At 45.2% G+C, this 13,379-nt stretch overlaps 1 protein-coding gene and 1 pseudogene across 2 annotated transcripts in view; both read left to right on the plus strand.

The window, feature by feature from the left end:
- The window catches only part of eIF4E1 (eukaryotic translation initiation factor 4E1), a 56,782-nt gene extending 52,337 nt beyond the window's left edge, over nucleotides 1–4,445 (plus strand). For both annotated transcript variants that reach the window (XM_075687779.1, XM_075687772.1), the window contains exon 6: nucleotides 3,747–4,445. In XM_075687779.1, coding sequence (XP_075543894.1) covers nucleotides 3,747–3,806 — 60 coding nt within the window. In that variant the 3' untranslated portion in view covers nucleotides 3,807–4,445. The remainder of the gene's footprint in view (nucleotides 1–3,746) is intronic.
- On the plus strand, nucleotides 1,068–3,736 carry LOC142578367 (uncharacterized; annotated as a pseudogene).
- Nucleotides 4,446–13,379: the final 8,934 nt, after the last annotated feature.

Consider the following 13,379-nt stretch of genomic DNA (forward strand, 5'->3'; position numbering starts at 1 on the left):
AGAAAAAAGAAAAACGAGAAAGAAGACGAGACTGTCGCGCGTTTTGAATTGCATGCCATGCAGCGTGGCCCCGCCATTGGACGGCGGTGCTCCTTTTGTGCAGCAAAGCCGAACCACTGCCGCAGCGCATTTTCGCTAGCCGCACAGTTTCCCGTGTTCTCTCAGTGTTTTATTGAGATGAAAAGCCCGAAAAAGTGCAGTTTCGACGCCCGGAAGTATCGAACTCGGCACAAGTACCGAGGGAAACGGCGTAAGACTGTTAAAAAAACTAAAGCCGGGAACGACGCCCGCGACGCTCCGACGTCAGTTAGGCCTACCGCCGACACCGGTCACCGCGACAGTGGTGAAATCGACGCTGCTGTGGATTTCGTCAGTGCATTGCAGAAAAAGATGGAATTCTTCAAAAGCGAATCAAGGTCGGTCGGTGCCCCTGCTGCTAGCACGGTGTTGTGCGAGATCGGCGCATTTACGGCACTGGTGACAGGTTCGGCATGCCCTGCTTGCTGTGAACGGAAACTCACCGTCCGAGAAGCAGCTGAGAAGCGCAAAGGACTTTCGTCGCACCTAGAGCTACGCTGCGAAAATACCGACTGCCCTGAATCTGTGCTTTCGTTCACGCACACGTCGAAGCGGATCACCTCGGCCGGTGCGTGTGGTGACCCCGGGGCGAACACTCGCTACGACAGCGGGAGCTCGCGCGACGGCTTTGCCGTAAACGTGAAGGCTGTTTTGGCAGCGCGTGCTATAGGTGTTGGATATGACCGGCTTTCGCGATTTTGTGTGATCATTGGCCTTCCAAAACCGCTGCATCACAAGACATTCCATGCTATTTCTAAGAAGCTCCATGGTGCTGCAATGGAAGCTGTTAGCCAAAACTTGGAACTGGCATGAAAAGTCACGAAGGACGCCGTTGGTGGCGGCGATGTGCCGGTCATGTTTGACGGCACTTGGCAAAATATGGGCCATAAAAGCCACAACGGAGTGGGCACAGCTGTGTCCCTGGACACAGGTCTTTGCTTGGACTTTGAAGTCCTTTCAAATTACTGTCTTGCAGTATCCACAAGGACATGGGTGATGATGATGAGGTATGGCAAGCCTTTCATCGTTCTGTATGTGAAAAAAATACAAGATGTTCATCCCATGCAATGGAACCTGAAGTAGCAGTGCGCATATGGCAGAGGACTTTGTCATACGAGACCCCACTGCACTTCACAAGTTTCTTGAGTGATGCTGACAGCAAAGCCTATACTGTCGTCTGTGGGGCTGAGGTGTACGGTGACACTGTCATCGAAAAAGAAGAGTGCACCAACCACGTTGCAAAACGCCTAGGCACTGCTCTGCGAAAAATGACGCCACTGCCACGAGGTGAAAAGCTAAAAGTCGCAGCCATCCAGAAACTGCAGACATACTACCAAATAGCCATAACAAATAACAAGGGCAGTGTGCGCAGCATGTACACACTGCTATATGGGCCTCCTATTTTCATTGTTGCTCCAGTGATGGGGCCAGCAGCCACAAATTTTGCCCTGCTGAACCAGATTCCTGGTGCAAACATAGGCGTGCTGAAGTACTGGGGGAGCCTACACCACGCCACACCCCCTTGTTGACAAAAGCTCAGGGCTTGGCAATTATGCCTATATACAAGCACCTTACTGATGAGAAGCTCCTGGCTCGGTGCCTTCATGGCAAGACTCAAAACGCAGCGGAGTTACTCAACAGTAAGGTACGGCTGCTGTGTCCAAAAACAAAATTTGCTTCCCGGACATCTATGGAGACAGCCACGGCTATTGCCCTGCTGTGGTACAATAAAGGCCATGCCGGCTTTGAAGAAGTCCTACAAGAGATTGGAGTACTTCCCCCAGAAGAGTTAGTCACACATAGCGACCATTCTGATGACATGCGCATAAAGAAAATGAACTTGAAGCGAACCGCAGAAGCAAGGGCGCACCGTCGTAGCACAGTGAAAAGGGCTCGCACCGAGGAGACCAACCGTAGGAGCCGGGAAGGGCCAAGCTACAGTGCAGGAGCATTCTAGAAACTTTTGTGTGCTTTCTGTGAAGCTGCTCTTGAGTGTGACCAAGATTCATGCAAAAACAATTGGATTTTGAAGAATAGAAGGTTTTGAAACTTCCAAATCTGTTTTTCTCGTTTTCAAATTTTTTGATATTTTCGTGTCTTCCGGGAAGCCTTTCATACACTTAGAATTGGTGTATACTAACGAAATTTGGCACACCTCTTTAAGGTATGTAGAATGCTGATATCTACTTGAAATTTCAATATCAGTCGTCAGTAATTACAATAGTACGAAGTTATGTCTCGGGGAACTGAAAGAAACAATGGTTGAAGTGTCAAAATTTTGTTGTCCCACTTCCAATAACTGAACACGGTTTTTGACTAGATGTCGGCACTCTGATCTACGAAGAGCTAAATGAGCTATAGCACAATATTTAGTTCATTTTTAGTCTAGTTCATAAAAAGTGCCCGTAAAAATAGCTATAATTTGTCATTCAGTATAATATTACTCGAGAACTATAGCAGCTACACAAAAACTAATTGCGCATTTGAAATCTGCATAAAAAACTCTCCAGTTGGCTGAATTTTGAAGTCTCTGGTACAAATAATAAAAAAAAAAGTTGTTTCGAGGAGCCTTTCCCCTTAAAGCACATGGAGAATGGAAAGGAGGGGTATCGCTGTATGCTCAATAGTGTCGGTACTGAAGTTCTGGCATGTGGAACAAGAGGGGCACAGTGTGTCTCCCCTTCAGATCCACCAGTGTGCGAGTGAAACGCTAACCAAAGTAGCACCGCCAATGTGCCTACGTATGGTCTCCGGCACATACGGTTCGGTGTGCTTTGTTCTCGAAGGCCATTACTTATGATGGGGAACTCGTATGCGTAGACAAGCATTTTTTCACGTGAGGTTTGAGTAAATGGTCTGTGAATGGATCATGCACCTACACATAAAGGGGGGGGGAGTGGCGGCTGGTGGGAAGTTACTTAGTGAGGTCAGTGAAATCCTTCTCTTAATAATGCTCCAATCAAATTTAATCTCTTCGCTACCTACACTTTTTGTAAAGCCAAGTACTCCTGGGCAAAAGGCTGCAAAGCAATAAAATTGCACGCCTTTCTCAGCTTGGACCGTGGTTTACTCAGTTTCGAAAGGAAGATGCCATATTTTGGCTGAGGCAGCTGTTTAAATAAAAGGTGGCTTGCAAGTCTTTGCTGACCATTTCCCACGTTTGTGGGCACTTTTTCTAAAGTCAAGTACGCCATAGCAAATAGTTTCGAGGCATTCAGATCATGTGCGTTTATCAGCCTTCATTGTTGTTTACCTTGCTTTCAAGAAGGGCACCGTATATTGGCTGAGGTGGCATTAAAAAAGATGGCTGCGAGGAGCTTGCGAGATGTTTTGGCACTTTGTGTCCACACTTTCTGGCTTTAAAATGCGTTTTATGTCAATTTTTTTCGATGAGCTCCTGAAGTGGTATGAAATCAATACTATTTGGAAACTGTTACTGTTTTGCATGCCTACATATTGTTTGGTAGTTAATAGGTTGTGTTATGCATGCTTCTGACCCACTCTGTTCTGTCTTTGTGCTGTAAATCAGTCGAAACTCTACATGAGCATGCTTTAAATAAGGGCTATAAATCTTCCTAATTTGACAAGATTTTTCTGAACACTTGGTGCCATTTGTTTAACTCACTAGTATGGAATGCTGATTGTTCTTTACTGTTTCATTGTTGCAGGCCCATGCTGACACTCAGTCAAAACAAGGTTCCACGGCTAGGGCTAGATATCAAGTTTAAGAGTAATTTAGGAAAACCAAGGAATGAGGAACTGACGTAAAACGAGGGAAATGTCATCCACGAAACTCCAATGAACTTGCAGATGTGCTGTGTTAAAGTGAAACGAACTGAAATTCTATGCAACTTGGCTGCAACAACATCAAGCAGCAAGAGGAGAAGTGCAAAAAAAAAAATAGCAAGAGTATTCTACTGTGAAGCAGAAGGACTTGCAAGTTTGGAGTGGTTAATAACATCTTTTCTTTTTCTTGCGAAAGTTAACAAATAACTTGTGCTGTTTCCTTCATGTGTTGTCTCAGTATCTGTGGGGTTGACCACTCCATGACTTTAGAAATTCATAGTTCACTCAATTGTGTTCAAATTCAATTTGTCCATGAATCGGAAAGATTACATGCTCCAAGAATTTCAGTTGCACACAGTGCTATAAGTGGAGAGTTCCTGTGTGCTCATAAAAGGCAACCCTGTGAAGGCAGAGGGTGCATGCGTTGGCGCAAGTGCTGCCGTTTGCAGCAGATTCATTTTTTATTCAGTTGTTGCAATTGTGCAGCAATTTGTGCCATTTTGGTACATTTGTATGTTGTTTTTTATAGTTATATAAGGATGTCTTTTTTTTGTATTTAATAAAATATCTTGTATATTGTACATGTGCTTTCTAATGTGTTGCTCTTTGTGTTTGCTATGTGATATGGTTTTCTTTTATTTTTTTCTTCTTTTTTGGTGCAAAGGAACTTTGTTGGTTTATTCCAGCTGTAGAAAGCAGAGCGGCAGGTCTACAATAAAATGTCTGTCCATACTTTGCCAAAAATTGGTGCAGTGCCTACTTTCTGTTGAGCACAAATACTTCAGGCAGTGCATTGAGTCAGGCTGGTTGGTTGACATGGCAAAATATATGTGGTAGAAGCCCATACGTCCAAAACGTGGCTCATTGGCGGCTCATGGGGCTTTGGACCATCTGTGTGACGAGTGAAAACTTCCGGCAGAACAAAAAACTGCGATGTCATTTCACTTTGAAAGTGGAAGAAGAAGAAGCCCCCTTGTTTCAGAGTTCTGGTACTGATAGCAAGTCGCGTGAGCTGGGTCCCAATACCATAGTTTTCTACAATAATTGCTAGAGAGAGCTCTAGTGCTACGATAGTTCAGCCACCATAGGAATGATGGGAAGTAGATGGGTTTGCTGATCTTCGTGCTTGCGGCTTCAGACGTTCTTGAGACTCCTATTTAGTATATTTGCCTTCGTTCTGCCGAATTTCGAATATGTCTAGACTGCGGAGTACAGAAGATGGCGAACACACATGATCACTAATAATTGCAGCAGTTCAGCATGCTGTGAAATCCAAATGCACTGTACCTGAGAATGTGCTTGCTTTTCCTTGAGAAATTCGCAATGGTGTTTTATGCCTCTTGTCAGTGCATGCGTCCTTGGTGTAATGGTTTTGATATTCCGCTTCTGTGCTACGGGTCCTGTGTTCAAATCCTGCTGTTGTGAAATTTTGATGTTTCTTAAATAGCTTATTGCACAGTACTTAGTCAAAAAGCCAGAAAGACAACCTTTAGGAAAATCAGTATCTTATATACTGTTGCAAGGGTCGCACTTTCCAAGTTTTGACGTGGTGCGGCCCTTGCACGGGACCGAACCTTCAGGTCAACATGTCAAGGTCGATCCAAGTAGGTCGCGAAGCTTCGGGCGAAAAGCAGTTCAAAACAAATTGTCGCCGACATCGGCAAGGGTGCTTATGGGGACAGCGATTGAAGCGCGACTATGTTTGCAGGGTGGGAAAGAAGGCGTTTTTTTTAAATTGGAGCGAGGCAGAGTTAGATTCGTTCAACGGAAATGAAATTCCTAATCAATTTTTTATATGCGTTATGAGTGAAGAAAAGCGTCATTTTATTAGCAATAGGTACGTTTTTTTTCAGTGCCCATCGTAAGAGAGGGCGCTGACGGCGCTATCGCTTTCAGTGCAATGCAGCTCTGAAAGTGCAGAAAGGTGCGCTGGTAAAGTTCACTTGTTACAATACGCCCCTCATACGTGCTGTTTTGCTTGTCTAGGTTTGACTGAATTTGGTGACGCGGGCAGCTTCATCGTTTCTTAATCGCTTCATTCAAAAGTGGTGAGTTACAACCGCCAGATGATTGTTTGCTTTAGCTGTTTTCGTGACTGCGCTATTTACAGGCTTGGCGTCAGACTATAGAACCAGCACTCTACACCTGAAGCCTTCGTCGGCCTCCGAAGGTATGTTCTGTACAGGGGTGCGATTTCGATACCCGTATGGCTGGCCTACGAGAAAAATTCTTGGTGAGCTCCGCCAGGCTTATTTCTTTAACTCAAAAGTGAAGGTTTGAGAGAACGTGCAGCAGCACTAAATACTCGCATATGAACTTGTTATACGCTTTGCGAGACATGACTCAACCCAACTGCGTAAACTAAACGACGTTTTCAATCCTACGTCGGGAAGAAAACACGAGTTTGATTAAACATGTGAGGCCCATTCTCGATCTAGGGGCTTCGTCTTAAGCCATCAGCATTGCCATTGAGACTCGCTTTTTTTATAGCGTATCTCAAAAGAATGTGAGAGTTTTAGTTTAGGGGACGCAATGCGTTGGGGCCCCTAGCGCTTGGGTGCGTTTGCGTACGCAAGCAGAAACACGTTATAGCATGTTATAGGTTAGCGGCCCCAAACGTAAGCCGCAGAGAGGGCGCATGCGCTCGCAGCGCCATCAACGTCTGATCTTTTATACGTTATTTTTTAAAACACGAAATCAAGCATATGAAGTAAAGCACGTAAAACTATTCTTTTAAAAGCAGTATTTAATAGGTTTAGTGTGTCCAGTATTCGGATAAACGCAGGCTGGGGCGGAGCCATGAACGGGAGCGGCCTGCATGGTGCAGCCACCTGGTGTCGCAATGCTCAGACAGACAAAAACGGCTAATATTGCAGTAACCAAGTGTGTTTTACTTTGCTGCGGGTATAAATTTTTGGCAGCAACACAATTACGCCAGTGCCAAAAATTTGCTTCCCTTTTATGGCTCTGCCCCAACTGCGTTTATCTGCATACCGGGCACGCTAAACCTCTCTAATATATCTAAAACGACGTCTGTCGACACTTGGCGAAATATTTGTTAGATTATGTACCCGCTAGCTACTCGTAAGTTCTCCTACACCGCGAGTCACGTGGGTAACGTGACCACTTAGAGGCAGCGATGTTTTCGGCCGGTCAAACAACCCAAGGACGCAAGTCGACGTAGCGGTCTGCGCATGCGCAGTACCGTCTCCCCTAGTTCTTGCGTACGCAAGCCGCTTGCGTCCCCTAAACTAAAACTCTATTGCTTCAAAGCGCGACTGCAACGCAGGAGACGGCCATTTTTGGAAGACGTCTGGCACTATTTGAGAGGACAGTGATCCGTTTCGATGACCAACCTCGAGCCCGCAAGATAGACAATTTTTGAACAGCCCATACGAGACATGGGCACTATTTCTCAGTAGAATAGCGCTGCAGCATTATATATATATATATATATATATATGCAGCATTATATATATATATATATATATATATATATATATATATATATATTGCTTGCACTTGACGAAACTTCGTCTGACATCGAAGAACTGTTCACAGAAGTGACGGCCTTATATGAGAATTTACAAGACATCATAGGAGGTAGCTCAATTTCACAGCCCGTGTCTTCTTCCACCACTGGGAATCTGGCGTCTTTCGGTGTTTTAATCTTCGTGTAATTGTCGTAGACTTCGCTATCACTAATACTGCTTCGCCTTTCCTGCGAAGCTGCATCCTCTCTTTTTTTTCTGCGAGTTCCAGTATAAGTGCTCCTGCGCATGACTGCTGTCGATTTTGATTTCGAGTGAATCCGGCTTGGCCTCATTTCGGTTACAGAGTGAATTAGGGTGCCCCAACTATCATGCACCAAGACTAAAAAAAAAGCAATGGTGTTGCTAGCAAAAAAAAAAAAACCTAGTGCATGTCGTTTCCAGTGCAGTGGAGTAGCCGACAGTAATTATTTCGTTCCTGAAATTTAATTCGACAGTTGCAGTTATCTAATTCGAGAAGTACTGTTCTAATTATGAAAGTGTCAATGAGGCATTTGTATAGGCACCCCCATATGACATTTAACTGCTGTTTTTTCAGCGACGTACTAATTGCGTGCATTTTTTTTTCTGACTAGGAAACAAACCACGAAATATGAAAAACACCACGTGACTGCGCTCCCACCCGCATCATAATGCAGTCATTGAAAGCAACTGCATTGCCTGTCGCAAACCCGAAGAGACAGTGCATCACCTTGACAATGGTACGGAGGGAGCACCAACAGCAGGCTTCGCAGCTATTCCTCTCTACGTCACATTTATTATCCGTCTCTGAAGGCTGACTGATCACATTGATAACAAAATCCCCTTGATAACGTGGCCAAAGCGCCACTCTGACCACGCATGAAACGCGAAAAGCAATGTAATAGGCATAGCATGTTTCGCGTGCAGTTATATTTCGCGCCAGAAACTTGCTTCGGACCAAAGCCAAATTAAAGTGACGATTTTAGTTTTCATGAGACTGTATATTTGCTCCAAAGAAAGGCTCGTGGCATAAAATAACGAAATAAACAGACCGGGAAGCGACCCACGTGTTGAGAAAAGGCATAACCGATGCGTTCAAGGAAGTAAATAACCAATTCTAGATGAGGCGAATTGGCAATTGGGACGACTGCACAAAAAAACAAATACATCAGATTTCAGCGTGCCCCCTATATTCCTAGATAATAATCTAGGAATATGTAAGCGCCGTTGAACACCAGCTGCTGCCTAGAGGACGTGTTCGGATAGGCCTCTTTCTGCAGCTACGCAGTACTGAGTCCGCTTTATCGCATCTTCAGTGGCTTTGTTGATGACCGACGCTCGAATTCTGCGGCAGACACCCGTTATCCAAGTTGTCTTGAGCTAATCTGACGTCCGTCTCGACCATGTAAGCGCCTTCACATACCCCCAAAGAAAGAAATCGAGTGGAGAGAGGTCAGGTGAACTAGCCGATCAATTTACAAGTCCGTGCCTTCCAATCTATTGCGCATGAAAAGTCGCATCGAGCCAATGTCGTGCTCGGCTGCTGCTGTATGCTGGTGCTCCATCTTGCTGATACCACAGAAGTGGAAGACGGGACAGTGGGTCTTCGCTGAGAAAGTCATCGACCACTCCTTCAAGGATCTCGTTGCAAGTATCTTTTACAAAATTGAGCTGTCGTATACCTCCTCTAAATTTTTACTTACACAGGTCTAGTCTCGCTTTGTCCCCTCTATGTTCTTATTGCAGTGCACCCGAAACTATCGAACATTATTTTCTCTCATGCCGCCGCTTTCTAAGACAAAGAAAAATATTAGAATACTCATTTACCAAACTTGGCCTATCGCTAACCTCGACAAGCATTCTTTCTTTTGGGGCAACTTCACTGGGAACCAGCCACAGGGATGCTTTTCTTGCAGTTTACGATTTTATTAGAGAGACAAAACGAGTACCTTGCTGATTTTCTCCTTGCTGATTTTCTACAATTATCCATAGTTTATATTACTTCATTTCTTTACGTTAAATTACTTTATCAAAATTCTTACCAATATTTTCATTGCAAGTCTAAATTACAGTTCTATCGTCCCACGCTCCACTATTCAAATCTAGTTTCCCTATAGACCTCCCTATTTTTTTGTTTCCCTATTTCCCGATGAAACCATCGGGCGAGGAGGATAGGGCGCGCGGAGAGCATTTCCTCCTCTCTGGCTTGGGCGATCCGCCTCGGCGCTGCTTGAAAGTATTGCTGTCGCGTGCTGCGGAACGATTTCAAGATGTTTTAGATGGTACTTCGTGAAATTTTACGCCATGTCCGTTCATATAAGGTCGTCAGGGAAGCCTTTCGGTGGATCGGTGACTACAGTAGGCGGAAATATCTCTTGGGGGCGCAAAAATGTGACGTGCTTTATCAGCCGAGGTGTACGCACATTATCAGTCGCGGTGTGTGTATGTGTTGTGAACTATTTTGCCCCCCCCCCATATCGGTTTTAATTGAACAAAGAAAACCGGTGTCTCTGGATTAGCAGCATGAAGTGGTAAATTTGCTCACTATCTGATCGCTTGGCGTAGGGAGTAAAACAAAGCATAAGAGCGCATGCTCGTGCACGGCCAACCTAGCTAGGCAACCACGAAACATCTAAGCAGCAGGCGCTATCAAATATTTGTGATGCACCGGCATCGCTCTGGCGCATTTCAAGTCTAGCAGGCTTCAAATTACCATATGTCTACGCTAGCCTTCCTGCATGAGGCCGATGGCGCTGCTCAACACAGCGATCACTGCAGGTTGGTGAACGAGCGAGCACAATACATATGTAAGCTGTGCGCTTCGGCATTGCCTTTTTGGCCTGCATACAGCCATAATATATGAGAGGTATCGCATAAAAAGAATGCGATGCCTACTTTTGAGGACAAAATTTCCGTTATACGTGTGAGTTTGTCGTGGAGAACGGAACGAACACAACCGAAAAAAAATTTCGGTTGTCATCTACTTTCTCGAAAAAGCAAGATAAAACTGGCTAACGCCGCAGCACGACTTCGCATAGTCACGCCGCACAACGTTTATAAATATGTAACCGCTGATGCCATATGCTGGGACCATGCGGTATATAGAATAAAGATATATGTAATACAGCACCTACCACTGCTTAGGACGCTCGCGCAGTTCGTAAACAGTCCCTTTGCTGGACAAGCTTAATTCAGACTAAGGTATGCTGCTATTACTTGCCAAAACTATTTTATTCAGGGGCGGAAACCTCATCCATCGAACCAAGTAGTCACGCAATGTAACCTGCAGTGAACAGTTTGAACGCTTGTCAAAGTATAACAGCACAACTCCTATCGTAGCAGAACGGTACCCACGCTGTTACGATCGTCGCGTATGTTTCATGACTCGTAAACCGCAGCTTAGGAATAGAGGATAGTACTGCAATAAGGTCACATTAGTGATTGGAACATTCAGAAATACACAATTGATCTCCGAGGTTGATTGTAGGCTCAAATATGCGCGCGCACGTCGCGCTGCCTGTTCCGTCCACCTCAACGCCAGCAGAAATTCCGGCCATGACGCCTTAAACCACTTCAGCACGTCTCACAGAACCGTTTACCACGTAGAAAACGCGCGTCATTCTAAGCAGACCGCACGACCGCGATAACAAACGCCAGAACCTGCCGCCGAGCGTATATCTGCAATGCAAAAAACCGCTTTCACCCAAGCCAGTATGGCGCTGCTCATAGGCGGCGCCACTGCGTTCACAAAATGGCGGCGCCTACGAAAAAACGGTCTATACTTCTAACCTTACGGAAAACCGCCTGCTTCTTGGCCAATCCCTCATAGTGGGTACGCGCCACTGTCTGGGACACAAGACAAGACAATATCTCGTCCACGTAACGCTGTCCAGTCAGTGTGTGATCGAAGCAGATGGGATTGATTATAGCACCGGCGTAAATTCTGCACTCCACACTGAACGACCACTGGTACTGGTTCCAATTGTGCTTTACCCAGTGTGTATTGTAGTCACTGCAATACTGTGCATTATGCAAATTTACCTGGTCGTTTCTGTGAAAATTGGCTTCATCTGTGCACATGATGTTGCTCAAAAAGTCCGCTGACTCATCGCATTTTGTGAGGACTCAATTCAAGAAATCTATACGATTCTACAGATCCCTATCTGCCAAGCTTTGGTACACCATAAGGTGGTACGGGTGAAATGCCGTCGTTTAGAATCCTCCAAACTGATCTGGAAATTAGTACCTGGGCGGCCACGTCCCGCACGCTAGCATGAGGGTTTGAGGCCATAAATGCTAGAACATCCGTGGGTAGGCTAGGACTCAAAGATGGAATCCTACGCCGCTGTTTCTTGAAGCTGCCAGTTTGTGTCAGGTTTTCATCATTTCTGATGATAGTCGACGTGTTTGGTCTACTGCCACACTTCCATGACTGATATATATTTGCGGCCTTCCTCGTGTTGTCATTTGCAGCTCCATGGCAAGGGTCGTTTTTACCTTTTGCTCATTAGAGAAAGACATGGCGACTGGTACGAAACTAAACGCACCTTTAAAAATTTGCACTGACGCTGTCAATTCCCTTTTGTGGTGAAAGGTTTTGTGGCAAAAAAAAAAAGAGGACCATCCGTGCACTTTACGCTAAGACAACAGCTATCACAGCTTGTTTCCAACTAGCACCAAACGCGACGTGTTACTTCGGCTGAGGCGCGGCAGATAAGGCACTAGCTCGATCACAATGTTTTACAGCGATGCTGCATAGGCTATCTAATTCGTCCGTACGTCTGTCGCCTGTATGCTGAAAACTCCTCCGGCGCAACCCCACGCGAATACACAAAAAAATGGAAAAGAGAGGCGCGCGATTGGCTGCGCCAGTAGTGACGCCGTTGCTCTCCGTAGTAGCCAAGCGGGCGCGCAGCAGTTTCTCTCCAATTCCGAAATGCGTAGGCCATGCGTCATACGTACTCCTGAGGAGCAGGCAGCTTTCGATCAGCAATGCCGCGAGCAGAACCGGGAACGAGCTCTTCTGCGCCATCCCGATACTGCAACCCGGGCACAAGAACAGGCTCGTGCAGCCGAGCGCAAGAAGCAACTGCGTACCGAGGATCCGACAACCTACGAAGCCATCGTTTAATGAACCGTTGGGATTAACGGAGTGATAAACACTGGGGCCGCAAGTTTCAGCTTCGCCGGTTAACCATCTGTACGGAGTGCTTGGGCGGTAATTGTTTATTTCCTTCATTTCGTTCGGGCTAATGGCTAACTCAGAATTAGCCTGTTCGAGGGCGCTGCTTTATGATGCAGGTGGGGACGCAGTCACGTCGTATTCGCTATATTTCGCAGGGTTTATTTATCAGTCGAAAAAAATTAGTGCGCAATTAGTGCGCATCGCTGAAAGTACCGCAGTTAGATGTCCCTTGGCTGTGCCTACAAATACCTCATTCACACTTTGATAATTATGATAGTACGTCTCGAGTTAGGTAATTAATTACAATTACCTGATTAAATCTTGGTAACAAAAAATTTACTTCAGCTACGCCAAAGTATTGGAAACATGCGCTAGGTTTTCTTCGAGTAACGCATTGCTTTTTTAAAAATCTTGGTGAATGATAATTCCTTGGAACACCTTGTATATACTTATGACCTCTGCATGCAAGTGACGATGTTTCCATCCCTGATAAATGTTGCAAATTATTAGAAGTTCTTTTAATGAGTCGTTAGCTTTGCTTACTAGAAAGAGAAGCGATGCTGAGACACATAACATTCACGTGCATTTCACACGCCGTTGATAAAAGACTGCCGAAGGGGTCACTCATGTCTACAGGTTTACTTGATGGTCAAAGAAGCACGCAAAGCATTTGGAGTGAGGTGAACATACAGCAACATATTCATTCTCTAGGCATAAACTTTCCATACCTTTATAACTAATCGTTAATTGGCTACCTCCTTCTCTTTAAAGATATATTCACCTTTGTCCTGTGTATATAATTAAATAAATTGTGTGTG

This window comes from Dermacentor variabilis, chromosome 1 (genome assembly GCF_050947875.1).
Source record: "Dermacentor variabilis isolate Ectoservices chromosome 1, ASM5094787v1, whole genome shotgun sequence".
Lineage (NCBI taxonomy): Eukaryota > Metazoa > Arthropoda > Arachnida > Ixodida > Ixodidae > Dermacentor > Dermacentor variabilis.